Source organism: Dermacentor andersoni, chromosome 10, assembly GCF_023375885.2.
Source record: "Dermacentor andersoni chromosome 10, qqDerAnde1_hic_scaffold, whole genome shotgun sequence".
Lineage (NCBI taxonomy): Eukaryota > Metazoa > Arthropoda > Arachnida > Ixodida > Ixodidae > Dermacentor > Dermacentor andersoni.
In genome coordinates this window covers 55,678,138-55,701,457 of record NC_092823.1, presented here as the reverse complement: position 1 = coordinate 55,701,457, position 23,320 = coordinate 55,678,138, and the positions used below count along the sequence as shown (strand labels likewise).

Here is a 23,320-nt window from a genome sequence, read left to right as displayed (position 1 = left end):
TGACAGGGCACGACGTTACCCGTTTGTTGGGGCGGCGTCCAACAAGCACATCGAGAGACGAAAACATTCTGACAACACAGCCGCACCAGACCATGCACACAGTCTCATGTTGCCGCTTGGCCAATAAACGGAACAGAAATAAGAAAGCGCGTAAGCAGGCAGAGAAAAAAAAGGTCGAATCGGCAGGCGCTTGTTTTCTGAACGCGCCCACCACGCCGTCCGATCCGTCGTTCGTTGGTGCCCATTTTACCGCTTCCGGACGTGCCCTTCCGACTCGGTGTCTTTCGGCCGATTGGCTAATGGTGGACGCGCGGCAACTTCCGTTGCTCCCGAACCCTGCTTTGTACACTGCTTCGCACTCCATCACTCCCCACACCAACCTATCCGGCAGCTTTCCTTCTTGTTGGTTACGGCGATTAGCCTAAAAGAAAGCAAACGATTACGTTCGCTGTCAGGGTAGGCGCCATCAGGATTTTCTTTACAGTTATTATTCGCGATATTCGAGCGGTGGCAGTTGTATCTTGGTCCCCACCCAGTTCGTGCATGCGGTCGCTATCTTCCATGGTTAAGAAGCCGCTTATTCCACTCCCGGCGTTCGTATTCCTGAGCGGACACGCACTGTGTCTTCTCCGAAGGCGCGGTCGTAAACCACACGGCGGCAAGCTTTCCGCTATGCGGAATGTACGCGACAATGAATTAAGGCGAACAACTCCAGAGCCGCCCAAGCGTACACAGCGCCGTACTCGGCGCTTGTAAGATCAGAGTGGACAACTACGCCGCGCAATTATTTGCAGATTTTCGTACTGCGCGAACACAACAAAGACAGCATACTGATTGATGTACAGCCTTTGATAATATAGCACGCACGGCAGTACTGTGGAAAAGAAGGCTGCAGGAGGGAGGAGGAGGGAGGAGGGGGTGTCATGCGATTTCGGCATGCTTGCCTCATGCTCCCGACAGCGGCATATTGACGGTGACGCTAAGAGCGAGCGGAGTTGATGAACACGGCGAGTCCATTTGTGGCCGGTTTAGGGCTAATGGAAGAGTGCACGTTACAGCTTCCTGGCTATTCATCGCGTTGGCCGCGGTCCCAAGTTTTTGAGACCGCGGATTACAAACTCCAAAAGAGGGTTTTCCATTACGCGCTCCTTTCATCGTGCAGAGTAAATATGCTTCAAAAGGGGAAAAAAATAATAAGCATTGACTGCGCTGTCAAGCCATCTTACATCATTTTCTGGTTGCTCGATGCATTAGCTGTAGACCCAACAATGAGGCCATCTATGCGGTCAATATTACCTTTCAAAACGTTGATAGAGATCCATTATAAAGATCGAAGCTTCGATCCCTGTCGTCAAGAGAAAAAACAATGGCCTACCGCGGTTATAAAAAAAAAAACAAAAAAAAAAGCTGAGGTTGGCTCCCCGTACCTAAACGTAAATACAAAAATTAAAGCAAGGAAAGAAAGAGTCCCTTTTTCTGCTGCCCGGAATTCAATGCGGCGCAATGTACGAAAAACATCAAAGCCTGACATTTTCTTTTTTTTCCCCAGGGCCTTCCAAATTAATGTGCACGCTGCATAGATGTTTGCTAAGGGCATATACTGTCTAGACAAGAACACCCCCGATATAGCACAGGGGCTGATCTCCGATCGAAAGGATTTCGCTTTGGTACAGTGTATCCAGTTTCTGCGCATGCTTTGTGCTCCTTCACAGTATTTAGCCTGCCAGTTATACAAAGACAACTCCCCAAACGCGCGCTAATTAATCACCGTCCTGGGTTTCGAATGCGGACGCGTTATTTAGAGAGCTTTGGAAATATCGTACACGTTGAACAGCTTGCCGCACTCGTAAACATCCTCAACACGGAAAGCGCACGCAAAAAATCAAAGCTCCGCTAATGTAGTACACCAGGGCGCTCGATCGATAACGTCCATTCAGAAATGACTCGGCCAAGCAAACACCGCGATATTAGCCTTGGAAAAAAGAGAAAAGAGAGAAGCTCAGCTTAAAAATGTTGCGCTGAAATTTCAGCACGACCCCGATATTTCCCGAAGGCATGGCACAACGTCCACCCGCCGCGACAGTTCAGTGGTTAAGGCGTTTTAATTCTGCGCAGAGACAGTGGACCTCAGCAGCAGTTTCGATGAGGCCGAAATTTAAAAAAATAAAAAGGAGATAAAAGGATACCACCCGTGCACTTAAGATTTAGGTGTAAGTTAGCGACACCATGCACGCACGTGAGGACTGTTCGATCTGTCGAATGACTGATCTTTCACGCCGCAAAGAAACAATGCGCGGCCATGTGACAGCGGCCGCGAATGAAGGCTTCTGATGAATACAGCCTCTTTTTTTTTTGGGGGGGGGGGGAGGGGGGGGGGGGGGGGCTCATAAATACGCACACCTAAATTTCAAAGCATAAGCGCGCTTCTTGTTTTCTGCCCCCCTCGTGTTTCGAACCTGCGGTCACGTGTTGTAGCAACAGAACGTCATCGCCACTGAGCAATCGAACCATGACGGCTCGCGTGTATTGAGAAGTCAGGCCCGGATAGTTATGAGAAAGGCAAGAAGCAGCGAGAAAAAAATATTTAGGTAGCGTCACGGCAGAGACAACGGCACAATAACAAAAAATACACATCACTGCATAGTGTAATTTCCTGGCCCTGTCTGGTTCTTGTGTCCCTGTTTGTCCTGCCGCTCTGCAGCCGATATGATGCTTAGCCCATGCTGGAATATTGCGTACCACTAAAATAAGATATAACGCACAGCGTCGCGTGTTGTTAACTTGTAGCGCTGTACCCAGCTTTCCAGTATGACCAATCAACCAGTCGGAATTTCTGCTTCGGTTAAACGCTCCACCAACTGTAGCCCACCAAAACTGTCATGAAAAAAATAAAGCAAAAAAAGAATAATGAAGACCACGAAGACCGGAACAAGATAACGAGCACCACACACACTGTCTCGGTGACATGGCAAGACGGAGAACACGCGCAAGACAGGCCGAAATTTCCGGGGCCCGGCCGCGCGGTTATGTGCTGGCAACCAACGGCCGCTCATCACATCACGACAGCGACTTGTTTGCGCGTCTTCGAAGGCGCCGAGAAGGACGGTCGGTCGGTCGGTCGGGCAACGGACCCATCCCCTCCCTCCCCCACCCCCCTTCGGGCACTATCGGCGGCGTCCATTAATCCCGTCATGATTCACCGTTATCCCCTCGCCGACGTCGTCGCATCGCAGGCCAACGCCGATCCGCCGAACGGGCCGGGCCAACCTCGCGAGAGCGAAAGCCTTGGCTCGACAGGGGGCCCCCCGTACGTCACGCGTCTTTACGACGCACCGGGCCTCGGGGCCACGCCAAACATCGTTTTTCATCGTACCTGGGTCGCCCGATAGGCAGCGAAATAAACACCGACGCCGCGGGCCACAACCGTCAGAGCGGGAGAGCGGGTAAGCCTACTTTAGCAACAGAGATGCGACGTCCTTCTTCTGGGCGCTGCGCGCCCAACACACGTGGCGGTTACATATAGACGGCGTCAGCAGGCAGAACGGCTCCTCCACGGCGGTGGGAAACGTAGGAATAGCGACGAGGAGCGACGCGAAAGTAACTGCCCAGCGATTTCAGCCCCAATGCCTGGCGCAGGAACGCATTAACGTTCCGCAAACTCAAAGTAGCACAAAAGTTGGAAAAAACAACATGTCCCTCCTCCTCCCCCCTCTCCTCCTCCTGTAAAAGAAAAAAAAATGTTTCGAGTAAACGTCCTCCCATAATATCTCTTTTAGCCCTCCCGTGAAGACGATTCAAGCTGCGTTACGCTATAGAGAGCATCGGCAACATATTTAGAAGAGTTTTACGCGGAAACTGTTCCGTGGAACACTTTCGCATTGCGCAGTCAAAAAGAAAGAAGACACGGACGAAGAAACAGAAGCGCTAGCCTCTATCCATTCTTCTTTCTGCACGTTTCATTTTGCCCAGCGTCCGAGAATTGAATAGTTAAACCCGCCACCGAATCGCTCCCCAGGAGAAACCACCCCGAACACGACGTGCATGATTTGAGGCGTCCGCCCGTCCATGCCATCAGGTTTCTCACTGTCTGAAGCGACGAGCGCCGTGTTAGGGGAATCAGCTAGAAAGCAACTGTTTCACGATGGGTTTGCGAGTTTCACGACGGCACTCGAGACGATCGAACTGACGAATGCAACAACATTGGCTATCCGCGAGCAACGCGAAAGTAAATGCCAGATAACCATACGACGAAAAGCGAGTAGTATCTCTTTATCATTACTTTTTTTTTCATAATCATAGCCTGCAAAGGCGAAAAAATGAGAAGAAACCGAGAGGCGAAGTAGATTGAAGACCACAACGCTTCAATCGCTACTGGTGACAGTGCGCGGCTCGCCTAACCTCTTCTCTTTTTTATTTTTTTGCCCCACCAAAGCGCCGCAATCAAGAGCCGACTGACAGGGATAGAGCACGCCGAGAGAAAGACGGGGGGGGGGGGGGGGGGGGACGAGACGACCGATAGACGAACAAAGGACACAGAAGCGAAACAATCCGAGGAGCAGACGACGTTGACAAGAAGATTGAAACTGTAGCTACCTCGCTTTGCGTTTCCTTCCCTTGGCTGGTTGTTTTCGCGCTCGCGATTTGTACTTCCTTTAGTTCTTCCGTCAGCGCTCGGGAACAGACTCATACCAGACATTACGGGACGTCGCCAAATGAAAAGACGAATAAGATGGAAAACAATGCGTCCGTAAGAAAGCCGTAAGAAACGCAGACAAGTGAGGAAACAACGTCGATGCAGGCAGACGAACAAATCCAAGTCGAAGAGGAAGAGGCCAGACGACACAACGTACAAGTTTCTTTTTTTAAATGCTTTTGAAGACTTTAGCTTGTCTTGCTTATGGCTTGTGTTTCAGGCCTGACGCTACGTTTCGCGTCCTTAAATGAAGCCATCATTTCCTTCTGTTGAGTGCCGGCTGAGGTGGTTCGCGAAAAACAACAAAAACTGTACTGAAGCAAAAGAAACCTACGCAACCGAACAGAAGAATACAGTGACGAAAAAAAAAAAGAAAAATGCGAGGACACGATTGATTCCTTAGCCTGCGCGCCCTTTTATTTCTTTTCTTTTCTTCCGATCTCCGCCACTTCTCGGGTCCCCTTCCGCCTTTTCCCCCGCAGCGGACGCGGTTAGGTCCGCGCAGAGCCTGACGTGATTGGTAGCGCTGTCGCGAGGCAATCGCGGGGAAGACAAAGTCCCGAAGCCAGAGCCTAGCCGAGCCGAGACGTATAGAAGGGAAGACGCCTCGCCCTCTTCCCCACGACGTCGCCGGCGGAGCCCGCACGCTGGATCAACTGGGAACCGTATTTCGCTCTTCCCCCTGTCGACCTCCTCCCTCTCTCTCTCCCTCCCTCCCTCCCCCACCACACCGTGGGCTGAACAGACCGAAACGCGGTTTCCTATATAGCCTCCTATCTGTCCGCCACTACGAATGCCAGGAAAATAGTCTCTTTTTTTTTTTCATTCTCGCTTCGTTCTATTCTTCAGGGAGTCACACCTGTCGGGACCCACATTTATAAGCGACTATAGGAGGCTACATTTCCCGGAGGTCTTGGCCTCCGCTGGGGAGGCGCGAGGAAAGCGCGCGGTCGACTCGCGGCCAAGATGCAGTCCCCGAAGCGATGCATGCCACACCAGTGTGAGAGGGCATGCGTACTTCAACACCGCGTCACTACCCATTCTTTTGCCTACTACGACAGTACCCCTCACCAAAGAAAAAAAAAAAACAAATTCCTCCGCCCCATATATACCTAATCCCGTGTGATTACGTGGAATGTTTAATGCAGGCGTGCAAACGCGGACACATGGAAGGAACGAAGCTAGAGCGGCGTCTGGATTCGTTCCCACTACGGTTAGCGCCGACAAGTTGCTGCAGCTCTCCGTTGAACGGAAAGGTCGCGCCGTCGGTGACGCAATCAATTATCGCCAGCGAATATAGACGCGTCGGAAGTTTGCTTTCGCCTTCCAGGAGCGTTTCCTGCCGATGGGAAGACGTTACGTAAACGCCACCGAAAGCGGCGCGTAACGCTACCGGAGTTTCTCCATCGTAACGGCGAGAAAAACGACCCGGTGGCAACGTACAGTGGCGAGCGAAATGCTCCACTGCGGGCGTCCCACGAAATGGGTCATTAACTTCTCCCAAATAAGGCTGTTATACTGACGCGGATATCCGACAGCGGGAACGGGAACGCGGCGAAACGAAAAAGGAAAAGAACAGAGAGAGAACTCGAATCCCTGTGTGAATGAAGCCCGCCACACAGTGCATCCCCGCGCGAACCTAACCGCGCCGGTCCATTCCAGCGGTTCACACGGGCGGTTCGCGGGCGGGCAATTTGCGGCTCTCCCCGAGAGAGCGCGAAGTGCAACGTCAGCCAAGCGGAGCCAGAGTATATAGCCAAGCCGCGGCTAGTGCGAGTTCCTCAACTTGAGCCCGGTTTCGATCCGACGTCGGTGGCCGCCCACACGCCGAACGAATGTCACAAAAAAGAAAGTAACCCAACAAACGCGAGAGCGTAAAATAATGTGTCGGAAGAGAAGGATAGAGAGAGGGCGAGGGGCTTCCGAGATCGACCCTATAGATCTCCGCGAAGAAAAGCGAGCGAACTTGTGTCCCGGCGGAAATGGACCGGTCGCGTCCGGCTGAATGCGACGGACCGCTGTTTTTCAACGTCAGGAGCAAGGGGGGCCGGATCCGGGAGCAGAGCTGCTTCTCTCGGCGCAGTTGTTCAATTTCGTGCAGTTCTTCCTTTCAACCACGCATGCGCCAATCTTCAGAGCGTGCAACGACCGCTTCTTACCGCTAGCATATAGAAACGCAAGACCATCTGACATCCCTGCGTTAACATATATACGCCGTCTCGGAAGCACACGACGCTGAGGAGAAGCGAGGAACACGACAGTGGCATGCCTCACTTCACAGGGTTCAAGGCTTCACATATGGCGTTTCAAGCAAGCGGATCTGAACTTCGTTTTTATTAGCAGTATCGCCAAGATGGATGACACCCGTTTGACCTTTAGGGTACATCGAAATGTTTTCATACTGCGCTAAGTTAAGCATTTTAGACGTTAGATAGACTACAGCGGAGCTTTAAAGAAAACATCACAGCAAATTTCAATCTTAGACAATGCTGCACATTTCATAGTTCAATAATTTGCCACTATGTTGGGGTTACAAGAAAAAAAGCAGCAGTTTCGCCCGAAAGGCGAAGCATCCACTGCGATAGCGGATTCGCAGACAGTCAAACGAAGTAAGAATAGTATATTTATCGGCCGGATCAACTTGCAAACATTCGCTTGCTGACTAAACTAACAAGCACGCTGCCAGAGCTCACAGGCAAACATGAACACATCACACTCGACGACCGCGGACACTCGCTGTCAAAACGCTGACGTGAGGTAACACGGCAGCAGCAGCGAGCGAAGTGCTCTTCGTGCTGTCTACCGCTTGTAGGCGAATTAGGCGCCGAGAACACAGCGCGCACAAAGCTACAAGCCGCCGACGCACCTAGACTTTGCCCCCAACGCAGACCGCTCTCAAGATACGGCCGCGCGAACGCAAGCAGCCGCCACATGCGCAGTTGCAGCCGCAGTAGAACACCCTCCCCCTCCTTCCTGCTCCCCTCCCCACGGTGCCTCCCCGCTTCCTTCCCTTTCGCGCGGGCGAGATTGAGCCACGATTGTAGTCTCTCCTCGCATGCTTTCACTGGCACATGTAGCGTAGGGCGCACGGCGACGGTGTTATCGCCCTTGGACTTTATGCGGAACCTCACGGCGACGGCGACACCAACGGCAGGAATGTGCTTGGAGTGTCCATATAACTGTTATTGCAACAACAACAACAAAAAAAGACGGGGCAGTAGAGGCGTAGAGACGGCTCGCTACTTTGACAGCAGAAGCGCGAACCTCTTGAGAACAAGCAAGAATTCAGCGGCGTGGTTGCTTGATAGGGTAACAATTCTGTTGACCACGTGGAAATCAAAACAAATCCTGTTTCATTTTTTTTATAAAACCGGCGTGGATCCTCATTTTAATCAGTGCTCACAGTAACTGCGAAGCTTTGTTAGGCTCAGTTAGTAACTTCGTGCTACTTTTACGCACGTGGCTATGTTCCTTTACAGCAAAACTACGTCACATCCGACTTGCGGATTCCTAGCTCTTTCATCCCCGCATGTTCAAGTTTTATAACCGGAAAAATAGTTACAGAAGCCCTCGAGGGTCTCCATTTCATGTGGGCAGACCACACGTACTACGTTCTTTCTGCGTTGCAGACCATGTAGTCAAAAGAGCGTGTGGATTAACTTGAAATCTGCGACGCCGCGACAATGGGAAGGCCGGGTATGTACGACTCGTCCATTACCTGTCGCACTCAATAGACAGCTTTAGCTTAGCGTACGCTATACCATTGCGTACGCTATAATATAGCAGGTCGTTACTGCGCATGAGCAGAACGCTTCACGACCTATAGCGTATAGCGTACGCACGCTATTTCTCAGATTTAGCGTTAGCGTTTTTGCGTGGTTTGCGTAATTTGCGGGAAACATGGCGGCGGTCGCGGCTGCCGGCTTCGAATTGAATTTTGCGTTGCCTGTGTAAAATTCATTTCGTTCGTAGCAAATCACTGTGTAAACGGCTTTCACTTAGCCTCAGACCGCTTCGACGACAGGGTATTAAGGATAACTTGGTGGAGTTTTCGAGATCATTTCTCTTTTCGAAAGAGTTGAAGCCTAATGAAAGAAATGAATGGATGGACGGATGTTATGAGCGTCCCCTTTGGAACGAGGCGGTGGGTTGCGCCACCAAGCTCGTGCTATTATACTGCTTAATGTCCTACCTAGGTTAAAAAAGAAAAAAAAAACTCTTAACTCCCACGACCAAATTTTCTGATTCCCTATTGCGAACTTTGCCTTTGTACGTCTCCGTTTCTTGTCGTTTCCCTACTTTGTTCCACCAATTGCACCACTTTGTTCACCACTGCGGACATGTTTACTTTTCCCCTGCTCTCGCTGAACCCAAGGGCTTCAAGGAGGCCAGTGGTGCTTAAATCGACCGCTGGGCAGATATCTTCACCTTCCAATAAAACATGCTCCATCGTTTCCCTAGCTCTACCACAGCAAGCACATGCTTCTTCTTCCTTCTTATATCTCGCTTTATAGGTGCGTGTTCTAAGGAACATTCTAGAGTTACTGTATATGCTACCACAGGTAGCAGAGTTGTGCGTAGGTCCGCCATCTTGCCTGGGAAGCAACCAAATCTATGCGGCGAAGCCGCACTTCGTTTTTGCAGGCGGCATGCCTACCGTATCGTCGATCGACAGTTGGTGGTTTTGCATCGATTTAGGACTGCTTGTCCGCCTAATCGCAAACAAAGCGCATCGAAACAGCTGACTGCATAAGATCGTCAAGAAAAAGGCGCCGAGATCGGTCCCCACCGAAGCTTAGGCCTAGCGTATCCGCCGAGTCCGTCTGCACGCTCTCGGCGCGCCTAGGCTCAGGAATCAAGAAGTCTAACACGGATAAATCACTCTACATTTCAGCTTTCGCATCGGTGTTCTTAAATAAACCATTTTTTCATGTTTACAGTGCCAGCACAAGTAGCGATGAGCGCCGATGTGACGCGTCATAAACACAGGTATATATGTGCTGTCGCGGAAGGCTCCCGGCACTAGCCTTCGCTTCTCTGACGAAGATATATGACTAGACAGACGTGTCAACTGAAAGGCATCACTGAACTAAGAAAACGTTGCATATTCTTCGCGTGAAGAACAAGAAACAGCTATCCAAATCAGTAGTAACAGCCCATACAGCGTACCGGGTCGGCGGTTCATTTAGGACTTTTTTCAAAGTTAAAATGCCAGTCGCAAGTGAAAATCGATGTTGTGGCACTTCCGAGCATGCTACTGAATACGGACAGCAAAATTTTCTTTGTGGTACAGGCGTGAGTTTTATATGCAGGGCGATAGCGCGTCTACCATGACTGAGCGAGACATCTCTGTGAAACTAAAACTGCTTCTCGATCCTTGACATGGCATATTATGCACTTACGTTCTCCTTCTGGCGTGGCGCAGTGGTAAAGTACCGGGCTTGGGATCTGTAGGTCCGACGATCGAATCCTGGTCGGAGCTTATTTTCTTTCTTTTTTTTATTGCACCAAATTGCTCGCTGTTGCTTTTTGCATTCCAACAAAATATATACGGTGTCCAGGCACCGCGTATTTTACGTGCTATTGTTATTTTTCGCACCAGTACCCAGTGCCTCCGAGTACGCCGCGCCTGCCCAGCATCCAGCGCGCGGCACTGGGCCCATAATCCGGCGCTGCACTGAACACTGGATAATAGTTACTCGGTTTTGCATTAGGGATACCTGCTTATGTGCCAAAGCTCTCAACGTGTAGGCAGTCTAAAACATTACTTGTGAATCAATGACCAACCATTAGTATTTCGACACTGGTACCCCATTAGACTTGCTGTAGAAGCGTACCCACCTACTAGCAGGCACTGGATATCAGCCACACTGGATATCAGCCACACCTGCAAGTACCACTTCATTATGTGCCTTTTCACTGCAGGGATACCAAAAGTAACCATCTGTGGGAGAGTGTAGTGAAAGTTTTTATCTCACAGGATTGACATAGCTACCTTGACATAGCTATATAGCTAGCTCTCCGCAGCTAGCCCGCATGCGAACAGCGAACGCCAAGGTCGGCCAGATTCGCTTTGAATTTGACTGGCGATAACTTGTGTCAATCCAGTTCGCTGCAGCGGCGGCGTCGGGAAATACAAAAATTGGCCCGAGCATCTGCTTCTCCGCAATGCACGGTTGCTTGACTACCACGTGATGACGCTCTGCCAATAGAGGCGCTAGCGGCGTGATAAAACAGACGCGCAACTCTGCTACCTGTGGTAGCATATACAGTAACTCTAGAACATTCGAGATGTCAGCTCCACCTATCGCTACAGGCGGGAGATAGCCTCAACGGCGGCGCATTGCCTCTGAGATCCGGACATCTCGCAGGGCAACTAAAACTGTAACAAACGTGCGCTGCTTAGCGTGTGCTATACTATAACTGCCTATTAGTGCCGAATCAGAAACTGCAGGACAAGGCCAACATGTTTATTTCCGCAGTTCCGGATGAAAACCTCGAATTAACGGAGCTCGACTTCGCGACACGGAAAAGAGGGGGCAAGCCTCTGGCGTCAAGATCCTAACTCCAGTCCCGCCTTACACGCGCGACTGCGAAGGTATAGCGGCATTCATCTTCGCGAGGGCATATCTCAGACCACCGACATGTCTTCACGAAATCAACTGAAGCGCGGAAAAGAAAAAAAGACTCTTCGGGGTATCCGACAAGGAAGTTGGCAGCGTGGGGAAGCGATGAAACTCAGGACATAGATCTTTTTCTTATATTTGAAAATATAAGTGGGTAAGTATATTTGAAATATACGCGATTAAGTACCGGCTAAGCCACACACACACACACACACACACACACACACACACACACACACACACACACACACACACACACACACACACAAAAATGCGACGCCGTATGCAGATGGCATCACAGGATTTCCGAGAGAAGATGAAAGAAAAAAGAAGACCGGGTAAGGAAACGATATTACGATTGCACGCTGGAATATTCTTAACGGATTCACGTTGGAAGACGGCCCAAAAGCGAAAACAACTAAGCATGGCAGGAGCGCCGCGTGTCCTTCATGCATAATGTCAGCTTATGTGCGTTTCTTTTTTTTTGTAAATAGAGAAAACAAACACTTGCGCACGAGCTACCGCTTCTACATACAAAGACACGCGACCGAAAAATATGCAAAATTCACTAAGGCCCGCAAAATACTTCCGGGCGGTCACTAGAAAACACGCGAAAAGATAACTTGCGCGAACATACGCCAAGAAGTCGGCTCTCAATCCGCTAAAAACGAAGATCTTCCGTCACTAGAGAAGCCGACAATGCTCTAGACCTGGCTAAATGTGCCCTAATATGGCAACACTGCAGTCTCGGCGAGATAAGGCTTAGGCCGGGAGAGCGAGGCTCAGAAACCTCCGTTCCGAGGCGCGACACGCAAACTCGATTAAAAGCGTCTCGCGGGGCCCGCGATGAGATAGGCCTAGGGAAGTGGGGCATCCCCGGCCGCGGCGACCAAGCGGGAGAGAAAACAGGAAAGTGGTTTTAAGGGAGTTTTTAAGAGACGGGCGCCGACGACGGCGGGAGCGAAAGGGAAAGGAGGAAACGTACGGAGAACGGGAAAAGCGCTTGGGAGGCAGAGGATCGCGACTCCGTCGTCGCAGTCGTACGTGGGAACGAGTGCCGGGCGTGAAATTTAATGCGCGCCCATGCAAACGCGAGGAAAAGCACGAGAAGTGGGGAAAAGAAGAGGGGCCGCGGGGAGGTGGGGGCGGGCGGGATCCTCGAGGGATACGCGGAGCGCCATTTCCGGAACACACGCTGTGCCCTGCGCTACTCTCTACTCTCGTGTTCTTGTTCTATCTCCTCCTTGTGCGCCTTCCGTGCTCGGTAAAGGCAACGTTCTATATACGCGGCCGAGTCAACGACAGACACTCTGAACTCGGTAACCTTAACAACTATGCACTTCCTCGCATATTTATGTAAGCGATAAGCGCCACTGTCGTAAATGTTAGGCTAGCGGCCCCATTGAATGTATACCCATCCGTTTCTATAATGCTGCGGCCAAAGACCAAAAGTAAAAAAAGAATGGCCAAAAAGACAATTCGCTCAGGATGTTGACAGCTCATTAAAAAAAGAGTTTCTTTTGTAGGGACGCTCTGAACGGACGCTCTGCTCCGTCGTCGCAGCGAAAATGACCATGTACCCCAAAGAAACAGAAATGTTTACGCAGATTATGAAAGATTTACGTACTGATGATCGAAAATGCGGTCCCCTCTATATACTGGCTCAAAGAGTATGCGCAAGGAAATACCGACGAAAGCAAATCAAGTTCCAACTGAACTGAGGCAGGTAAACAAGAAGACTAGAATTACGAAGAAAACGCGAACGACACCGCGACACAAGGCACGAACTCGATCGAGTTCATTCCGCGAACTGTACGACGCAGTCACCGCCGTGCGCGACGGAACCCCGTACAAAAGTGCGGCGAGACAGCAAACGCGAGGGGCGGTGCGAATGACGGAGAGAGAGCATACGAGGAGGTTGTCGTTGGCTGCGGTCGACCTGCAGCCTCGCAAGAGCAGTCGCAAATCGTGCACCTCGCGAGCGTTGGAACGGTTACGGAGCAAGTTCGCCAAAGGCGAAACCCAACGAGAGTCTGATGGGCTTGTCACTGTACGTGTGACCACGAGCCCCTGACATCACTGTTCGCGTTCCACTTCGCGGTGTAGGTTTTATACTTCGGGGGACCTGATTCGTACACCAACACACTTCCAACCAACAGTTCCGGGCAAAGGCCCATTCCAGCGCGACGCTCGCTGCACGGCCGCGTAGGCAGGGACAGGAAGGACACTTGACAAACGACCAAGACGCCACCAACGCCCACGCCGCGGGCAGGTGTACTGTAATGTCGCAAACGCGCCCGCTTAACACAGAAAGGATAGAAACGCGTGAAAAAGGAACTTTGCGACAGCGTAGCTTCGCCGACGCTACCCTAAGCTCTTGGTGAGCAATACTGTAAATGGCACTGTGCGAGTCTCCGTGTTGGTGTACTTTATTAGAATGCACACGAATGCGCGCTATAGCTCCGCGATACGCGATGTGACTTAGCGAAACGGCAAACTGAGGGGGAGAGGGTAAAGAAGGCGAGAGCGAAACGAAGAAGGCGGCGCCTTACGAAGTGCTGACTTGGCGCGACAACTGCGAAATTGCAGCGAATGCGAGCGGCGGCCGGCGCTGAGTGAGTAAAGAAGAAGAAGAAAGAAAAACAGATGCTATGCGGAAACGCTACACGTTGCAAGCGAGTCTCACCAACAACGGTTCGCTAACTTCTGGTTTGGCGTGCGCGTTCAGCGAATACAACTCCCGCCGTCCCTTTAGCGACCTGCACGGCAACGAACAGTGTAACTCCAACGAAACGTTTACAAGTGTACCTTTCTGACGGTTGTTTTCAGGGGCCGGAAGAGAGCACTCCGCAAGAACCGCTTCGCCGGAAACGCCGGAAACGCGCGATGATTTTTCATAAGACGCATGGAGCGCTGACACTTTGCCACGAAATTGGCGACGGAAGAGAACGGGGTTGACTCGCGAAAGTTGAATGTATAATGAATGCAGGCCGCCCGTGACGCCTGCTTCCGCATTCGCGAAAACAGGTCTCCCATGCTGTGGCTATTAAAACTGTCCCGAGTTCACGACGGTTGCCGTTTCTGTCGAGAATAGAAAGGAGGCAGTTTCACTGAATGCAGTGGTGGAGAGAGTTTCCGCTGCAATGACAATGAGTTTTGTTCTTAAAGCACTGCAAGATGATTAAACGAACGTCGCGGCGCACAGTGCTGGTCTTCGTCGCAGAGGTTTTTGATGGAACGAAAGAGGCAACGACTAAAAGGTTCGTTTCCAGAACATTCAAAATACCGACACTACACGCCGGCGTCTCCCACTGGGTCGCTTTTATTACTACTTTGTGTGATCAACTTTGGGGAAACCATTTTATCGTTGTATTGCATCCATTTAAACCGGCATTTATAAATGTATTTCCTCTTCGAGGAATTAGATACTGCGGCAAAGCCGGTCGCAAAATTGCCGGCCGAGGGCATCGCCCTTCGCGTCTGAGGAGACCTCTAAGACAGGCAAACGAAACGCTCTCAGCCGAAAAAGAAAAAAAAGAACGGTTCGGTCGCGGCCAACAAACCTTAGCACGCGCAAATCGAAACCAATCAGAGACGCTGTGTGTGCGACTGGCATCCAAGTGCCTACACACTCGAAGACCTGTCCCATTTGTCAGAGACACGGGAAAGACAGGGGCCGCCTCTTAATGAACCGGATCACACGAACGATGCGCCTCTTTCCGTTCCTTCCCGGCCGTCTCACTGCGCCCACATAGGTGGCGGCGATAATGGTCATCGCCGGGCGTTGTCCGACCCTTCCACCGCCCGCCGACTGCTTTATCCATTCGTCTTCGTCACTAAGTGACCGCGTCCGAGCGTTGGGAGACAAACGCTTGGAGGGCGCTGCTTCGTAAGTCGCGGAGCCCCAGGTTGTACGAACCGCCCACTAGCAACAAAACAACAGAAAATGGGAGAGGGGGGGGGCAGCACTCGGTTCGGAGGGAGTCCTTCAAACTGGGCACCATAAAAAGAGAGGGAACCGCAATGATGCACCGACGCCAACGAGATAAGAATAGACAGGGCGACGCAAATGAGAGTGGCGTATGCGTCCTCGGGAAGCGCCAGATGCTAGAGATAAACCTCGCGGGCCACTTTAGAACCGCTAGGCCTGCCAAAGCCTTTAGGGGGCGAACAAAGAAGACGCGCGCAGAGAGAACGGGTAGAAGTGTGGAGCGCGATGAAACACGCGGCCGTCCTTTATTGGGGCCCCACTATAGATGACGGAAGGTTAGAGTGCTAACTCGATCCGGGGCCTTTTGCGGGTTATCTCAGGCGCTATGCAAGAAACTCCTTCCTATGCAAGGAAGCTTCTCCCTCTCTTTGTCTCTCTAGATGTAGTAGGACGCCGCTACAGGTGCGGTGACTACGAGAATGCAAAGGCGGGCTTAGTTCCGGCCTCCGTGAATCCACACAAGCGAGAGAAGTGGGCACGACATGCGCCACTATATGGATGACTCATGAAACCTCTATAAAAGCGCGCATAAGACACCACGTGTTCATCAGCGGGGACGAAAATAAAGAACTTGGCAAGGGAACCTTGTCTGCAAGGCGGAAGTTTGGCCTGCGGTCGCAGCTATGTCGTTCATTTGTTCAACTTTGCGAAGCTTCTCTAGAGCCAGTGCGTAACGGCGGCGGCGGGCTGTTTACTTAAGGACGACGAGAGGTGAAAACGGGGAAGCAACGAACGCGCGCAAAGAGGAAATTCTGTTCATCCCAAACCAGTGCATAGAAAAGTTTACAAGAGAGGTCTGCGACGGGGAACACTCACAGACTGAAGTGCTACAGACGGACACTTAGCGTCTTCTTTAAGGTTCGCAGTCAACGAATAAAAGGACGAACTGACGAGGACGAATACGACAAGGCGACCGACACACACGCGCACCACTCTTTAAGGTGAACGCTGTTTTGATGCCGTAACGCGCTGCGTATCCTCGTCTCGACGAGGGACACTTTGTCGCCGGCTGTATATGTAGACACAGTCAGAACGATCTGCCCTATATGCCGACCCGACTTCAATCCTCTGATATGTAATCTGGTATCATTGGGGAAACCGCAAAAGGTAATCTGCTTTCGTTGTGCGTGAATAACTCTTCGATCGATGAGTGATGAGTACTTATGGGAACAGGCTGGCAAATCGTTCGGCCACTGTTCATCGATCCAGGTCTGCGTCATCTTTGGCACTATAATCCTGTTATTTGCGCCGGAAAGGCAGATATCGCGTTGCGGACAGGGACAAACAAAAGAAGTACTGATTAAACTCCAAAGCGTATCCAGTTCCTTCTTTACTTGTCCCCGTCTGCAAGGCGTTACGACTACCTCTTCGTCATCGGGACACCTTTTCGTTGACTGGACAGCTTCCGTGAACAGTTCGGCGGTTAAGCGGGCTACAGCTGCACCACGCCAAGGCTATACAGGAGGCCATGCAGTTGGACTAAAATCAAGGCCAGGAATGCGCGGTGTGGGGTGGGGGGCGAGGGGGCAACGTCCTCAAACGCGTCCATACCAGCAGCGCGAGCCACGGGAGCGGCGCTCCGGCGGCCAGTCCGCCCGCGGCCCGGGTCCGAGCCCCCTTGATCAGGCTGCGGGCCACTAGGCCCTGCAGGAGCTGCCTGCCCAGGGTCTCCCTCGCCAGCTGGGCAGCCTTGGCGCGCAGCCGCTTGCCCAGCCGGCGGCGGCTGCTCGCCGTAGTCGCCACGCCGTTGGTCGCCGCGACGCCGTTGGCGCCGGACTCGCCGTTAGCGGCGCCGGCCGCCGTCGCACCCCCGGCGCGCGTCATCGGTGCCAGAGCGGCGCGGCTCAGCAGGGCCAGGCTGTGCAGGAGCACTTGGCGCCGCTGTGTCTCGAACAGCTGCCGCAGGAGCCGCTGCTGCTGGTCGGCCGGAGGCTGCTGGTGGTGGCTCCGGTCCCGCCGAAGCTTGGATTGCGTGCGGCAGCGCGGCCGGCCTCGGGAGAGGCCGCTGCTGCGCGGGGGCACACACACGGCAACCATGGAGTGGCGGCCCCGCCGGAAGGTCCTACACCCTGCTGGCTTGGGGCGCGCGGCACAACGCGAGCACAGAACACACGCAGCCCTAAGTCAACTAGAGGAATGAGGGGTGCAGGCCGCGTCGTGAGCTTAGAAGATTACGTCGCAGAATTCGCTGCGGTTTTGCGACATAACTTAAGACATTAAGGGTATCGCTTTGCGCAGGCGAACCGAGAGTGTACTTACAAATTTCTCGCAACTATGCTTTAGCAGTTCGCCTCGCAAACTCTGAAAACACGAGGAGGCGTTGACAAGATGGTGCAACGGGCTCCGCGTCTGCACCCCGTGCTACTCTTTCTAAGAAGAACGATTAGGTGCAAGCCTAGGCATCGGCTCGAATGATCTATGGGATCGCTAAGGTGAACTGACGTGTGAACTGTGCGACGCGTTTGCCGCGGCTCCGAAGCCATCGTGTCTGGGGCATCGCTCCCGAGTCTCGACGCGTAGCAGTGGCCAAGCGAAGGCGGTACTTGTAGGTTCTCGCGAAATCGGTCGCAACTTAGTTGGCGGCGCATACTTCGCGCTGTATCGGAACCAAACAACTACACGGGAATCAAGACGAAGAGACCGCATAACGCATCAAGTCGGTAAACTTTCATCAGCGCAGTCGATAAGGCTTTTATCAGATAACGGCACAGACAAATACGGGCGGCCGCAACGTAGCGCAGCAAATCATACAAAGGAAGATCGCACGACGCAACTGTGAAGTCCACGGCATGTACTTTCGTGTTGTTTTTTTGTCATTTCTATTAAAGTGCACAGGTTTATGATAGCCCCATGTACCACAACTTCAACACAGCCGAAGATCCCAGATGCTTCTTCAGCTAACGTCGCATCACACCAGAAAAGCAAAGTATTTCTTCTCACGAAGGAACGCGGGCACCAGGGCAATGCTAGGGAGAGTAACAACCAAAAAAGTACAGCCCAAACTTGCTGAACCTCTCCCGCCCGACTGCGACGAATCGCTTCGTGAAGCTAACGATGCGTCCCCCTCTGACAGACCTGCGGTGCCAGCAAGGCGAGACACGTTTGGCGGATCGAGCATTGTTTGTTGGTTCACTGTCGCCCCCGCGGACCAATGGGAACAGGAAACTGACTGAAAAAGGGTGTTCTAAGGCGTTCCCTCACGGACTGCGGTAACAGCCACGATCGTTTGACAGACGCTCCAGGTAACTGCGGGGTCATCCCAGGAACCAAGACGCGCCAGTTTGAGTCAAGCGTGGCAATCCTCGTCTACGAAGCTCCCCTCCTTTCAGTGTGTTCAGTGAAAGAAAGTGCGGGAGTGATTGTGTGAACCCTCGCCTTCAACGCGGGCCCTTCGGCGAGTTTGGATGCTCCGACTGGACGATGAAGGAAAGGGGGGGGGGGGGGGGGGGCAGTTTTCCCTGGCCTAGGGGCCTAGGGAGGAGGGAGGGGGTTTAAGAGAACTTTTCCGGTTCCTCAGTGTGCTTTACTAAGTCATGCTAGGGTGATGAGATGTAACGTTCTCAACTATTCGCGTAGATATTGTAAATAAACCCTCTACTCGCGGTTCTCGATGAAAAGAAGTTCCTCCCTTCAACGTCCTTAGCGTAGATGAGGGCACGGGCCAGCTACCCCTTTAACATGCCCGACCCCCACTACTGCAGCGTCTGAACTCTGCCTCGTTTGGTACGAGTTCAGCGCGATAATCAGGAGAAGCTAGAGCACACAAGACAAAGCGCTGCTTATCGCGCTGTTTGTTGCGTTGCTATAGAGAAAGCTTTGAGCGGACAACTCGCAACACTGACGGAGCGCAGCCACACTCGATAAACCCTATCCACTGCTTAACACACCATGGACTGATAACGGCGAAAATGTCTTTCTCCGACCCGACAACTATGCAGCTAACACGTCTTCTCCTCAAGTCATGACAGAATAAGGTAACAGCGCCGTGGAAATCACATTCAGGACGATATAAATTGAAAGTTTCATGCCGCAAGCGAGTAGCAAGTTCTTGAAAGTGAAAAAAGACCGTGCTGGTGACGAAATTATATACTTCAATTTTATATCGAAAAGGCTGCTGCCTGATTCACTATGCACGAAAGAATCGTCTGCACGCTTTTATGTCACGGCTGTAATCGATGGTAATAACTAACTGGCCGTTCCCCTTAACAGTGGCCAGTATATTTTTACTTGCGACATAAAGGAAGCCCGTTTTTATATAACGCAGGCGCCTCGCAAAACGACGTTCGGAACGGAAGTAAGCCCTTCGTGCTCTGCTGCGGACGGGACAAGCAACGCTGTTACAGATCCAGAGTTGCACAGCGCCGCGAAAGCTACACCCCGGACCACAGGACTGGAACCCCCGCGAATTCCGAGGCGGCTTTCCGCGCACGCAGCGCCGATTTCAGAAATCCTCAACACCCTATACACTACACCTACACGGCCCATTCAACAAGCTCCAGAACGAACGTTGATAGTCGAGTAGATCCCTGTTCCCCCGCCACCAACGAGAGTAATAGTGGAACGAAATAAGCGAAGAGAAGGCGAAACGGAAGTGGACTCGGCACATATATTCCCGCAAAAGAACCAAGAGGCGCCCGTTAGCGGAGAGCGCGAGAACGGGAACCGGATGTTGCTTCCGGGTCGTTTCCGCCTGCGGAGAGACCCATGCGTACGTGTGGCGGGGACGTCGCCGCATCCCCATTTTCGAACGCGGAAAGCTAGACAAACGACAATGGGAAACACCGTGCCAAAGGGGAAAAAAGAAAAGAAGTGGGAAGGAAGGGAGCGGCGGGGGAAACGATTTGGGGGAAATGAGGAAACCATGGTCGGGCACTAGGCTCCAGTTTCATGCCGAGCGATGGGGACAGAGGGAGGCGGTCGGTGCATCGAAAAAAATATGCCCGACATAGAAGATTTCAGGCTGCAGAGCACGACCGTTCTTTTCAGTGTGACACAGGTCTTTCGGCCACGTGACATGAGAAGAGCGTAGTAGTACGAATTGTACGCGATTAGTTAGCCAGCAACTCCGATATTGGTTGATTAGCTACTTCCTCTACAAACACTTTCACTCTACCTCTTTTCTTTTTTGAGCGATCGCTGAACAGCATGAAGACCACCCGGACTTCATACTTTGAATGTTCCCCACATACTGATATGACATTTCAAAGTGAAGTAACACGTTTATACACGGAACCGAAGAGCAAAATTGCAAGATGCAGACCCGTAATTCCGATTATACTGCAGCCATCTGGACCCTAAATTGGACTTCAAAGATAATTTTATCGTATTTTAGCCGTTTTGATGCACTAGAACTTCAGAAAACGTGCTATAATGGGTCTTCGCTTCCTTTAAAAGGCATTGTAGTCTTTTCTTAACGATGAACACCCTGCTAGACCCGATCAGGCACGGACAAAATCCATGGTAGCTTCGCCCATTTGCTTTCTTGCCTCTTTTAAGGCTTTTCAAAGCCTCCTCTCGCAATAAGACTGGGGTCACTGCGCTGTCGCAAAGCCACACTTGAATAATGCAGCTAAACTTTCTTTATTGCGGAACGAAATCGCGATTCAGTTGTTAACCCCCTTCCCCGTCCCTCCCTTTTTCGCGAATTAATCAGAAACCTATCCATTGTATCGTTCTTTTCAGCAGTGCCACGTATCTTCAATGGGTCGGCGTCATGGCTTGACCATCCCATCGCAATCCCCCTACTAATATGGCAACGGCGCAACACAATTGACAAATACGAAACTCGAGTACAGCGATGATTGCGCATAAGATCCATTAGCTAACCGAATGTAATCGCGCTTATGTTCGCGTTTATTACCCCCTGCCGTAGAGATAACCTTCACCACTGACCTTTCCGTGCATAGCCCTATACCGCGCACGTACACGTTCAGGTCGGTCCGCGGGGCATCGAAAGGGAACCATTACAACAAATGAAAGTCGTATTGAACGCCACCTCTTGTTTTATTTCGTTAACGTTTTTCCTTATCAGCGGCGGCTTGCACTACCAGACAGCGGCAAGGCTCCCTACAACTGACCAGTACTCGGCACGTGAAAGTACCAAAAGAAGTGGAAGGAAGGAAAGAAGGAAACGCATCGACACAATTCACTTCAGCCGTGAGGAGGTAAACGACCTTGCGCAAGCGAAGCACTTCTCCAGTCGTCGCGACGAGGACTACTCTACCGTCCCTGCGTTGCTCCAGGCGGAACGAAACGCCGTAAAACAGACTCTCAACGGCGTGGAGATGCCGGGAGAGAGAGGGAGGGAGAGTGAAAGAGTTGTTGAAGAGAGTGGACGGACGAGGCAGCGCGAAATCACCGTGAAAGCAAACTCACGCTTCTCGGGACAAGCACGGCAGGCGACTATGTCAGAGCGCAAAAAAGGGGAGAACGGTAAGGAAGAAAAAAAGATAGGGACAAAATGGCAGAGACAGGACGACGCAACGCGCAAAGGGGAGAGAGAGGTGGGGGACAGAAGGGAGTAGAAAGAAGATACAACAGAGGGAAATGAGAATAAATGGTGCGATCGCGCTCAACACACCGCGACGGCAACAGAGACAAATAGGAGAAAGCGAAAAAGAAGAGAGGGGGGAGGGGACATGCCGGTAGCGACATCGCGCACAAAGGCACACAAAGAGCCGGAAAAAAAAAAGGAAAGAAACGTGACGAAGAGAGAGATAAAAGGTTAATCGATAAACGGCGAGCCAGAAAATTGTGGAGAAAAAAAAAAAAGCGAGGAGAAAACGCGTCACGTAATATGAAAGCTTCAGGCAGAACAGCAGGAACCCTGACCGAAGCGGATGAAAGAGCGGCGGAGGGGAACGAGGTTTGTTGCCCTTCGACGCAGCACACGGTCGAGGGGACAGAAATTGCGACGAGTACACCAACTGGAGCAGAATACACGCACACACAGATACAAAACACTTTTGTACCGTTGGCTCGGTGGACGAAACGAGCGGACAAAAAAGCTAGAAAAAGAATATAATGGAGGCAAAATCTGATCGTCCCTACGCTCATACGAACAAAAAGCACGAAAACCGAGGGGGGGGGGGCAAGCAAAAAGGCGTAAAGGGCACCAAATGTCCATGCAATCCCCTATGCTAGGGAAGCAAGCGGGGCGAAAAAAAAAGGGGGAAGAGGCCGTCCGACGGCAGCACACGGCAGACTCGGCGAGTGCGATGGAATCACCTCGACCAACAGGCGGCGCGGCGGTGGAGAGAGAAAGCTCGCCACACTGGGTGAAACAGAGAAGCTAACCCTATCGCAAGCGGGGGAACACTGCATTTAGTGAAGCAAAAGGAAGCCAGTCGTCGGTTCAGCACCTCAGATTTTCATGCGCAGTTCTCTCACAACGTGCAAGGAAGCAAAAAGGGTAGGTGAAGAGGAGAACCGGTAAATACCCCCTTGCGGGTGTAATTAATTCGGTCCCATATGAGTCATTTCACTATGGAGTCCTCGGACGACCCCCCTCGCGGGGTACTTTCACTCTTCGAGTAGTAGACGTTCACACTCGACCGTGGCAATGGAGTATACAGGCGCGCTCACCCTTCAGTAGCAGGGGAGTGAACGTACTCCAACAAGAGTGAAGGTGCGAAAACTTGGACGATGTGCTTTGCAATACATGCAAGTGCGCTTAACTACACACATCCTCTGACGTAATGCATACTTAGGGCTAGAATCATAATTAAGGTGCCAACACGCCGCCTGGTGGCATTACTGACCCCCTCCACCCACGCCCCTTCCTTTTACCAAGACCACCTAAACTTTCAGAACTCCTGTCACAGCCTTAAAAGCGACATTATAGCGGGAACGCGGTCATCACGACTAGGGATAGGTATGTGGGAAAACCAGCTTCCGGAATTTCGCAAAACCTGAGCGCGCTCCATCGCGCTGTTCACGGGTGAGCGAGCGCACTGCAAGGTATTCGGGTGGTCCGCCCAATGGAGTACGCTGACTTTTCAGACGGCGCGC

The 23,320-nt window shown here is 51.8% G+C and overlaps 1 protein-coding gene across 12 annotated transcripts in view; it reads right to left on the bottom strand.

The window, feature by feature from the left end:
- Positions 1-23,320, bottom strand: part of LOC126543780 (CUGBP Elav-like family member 1-A) — a 575,682-nt gene that overhangs the window by 194,967 nt on the left and 357,395 nt on the right. For 6 of the 12 annotated variants that reach the window (XM_055062360.2, XM_055062362.2, XM_050190902.3 and 3 more), the window contains exon 2: positions 16,862-17,318. The exons of 5 other annotated variants lie outside the window; for them this stretch is intronic. In XM_055062360.2, the coding sequence (XP_054918335.2) occupies positions 16,862-17,318 (457 nt within the window). The remainder of the gene's footprint in view (positions 1-16,861; positions 17,319-23,320) is intronic. One more of the 12 variants, XM_055062359.2, reaches the window with a different exon arrangement.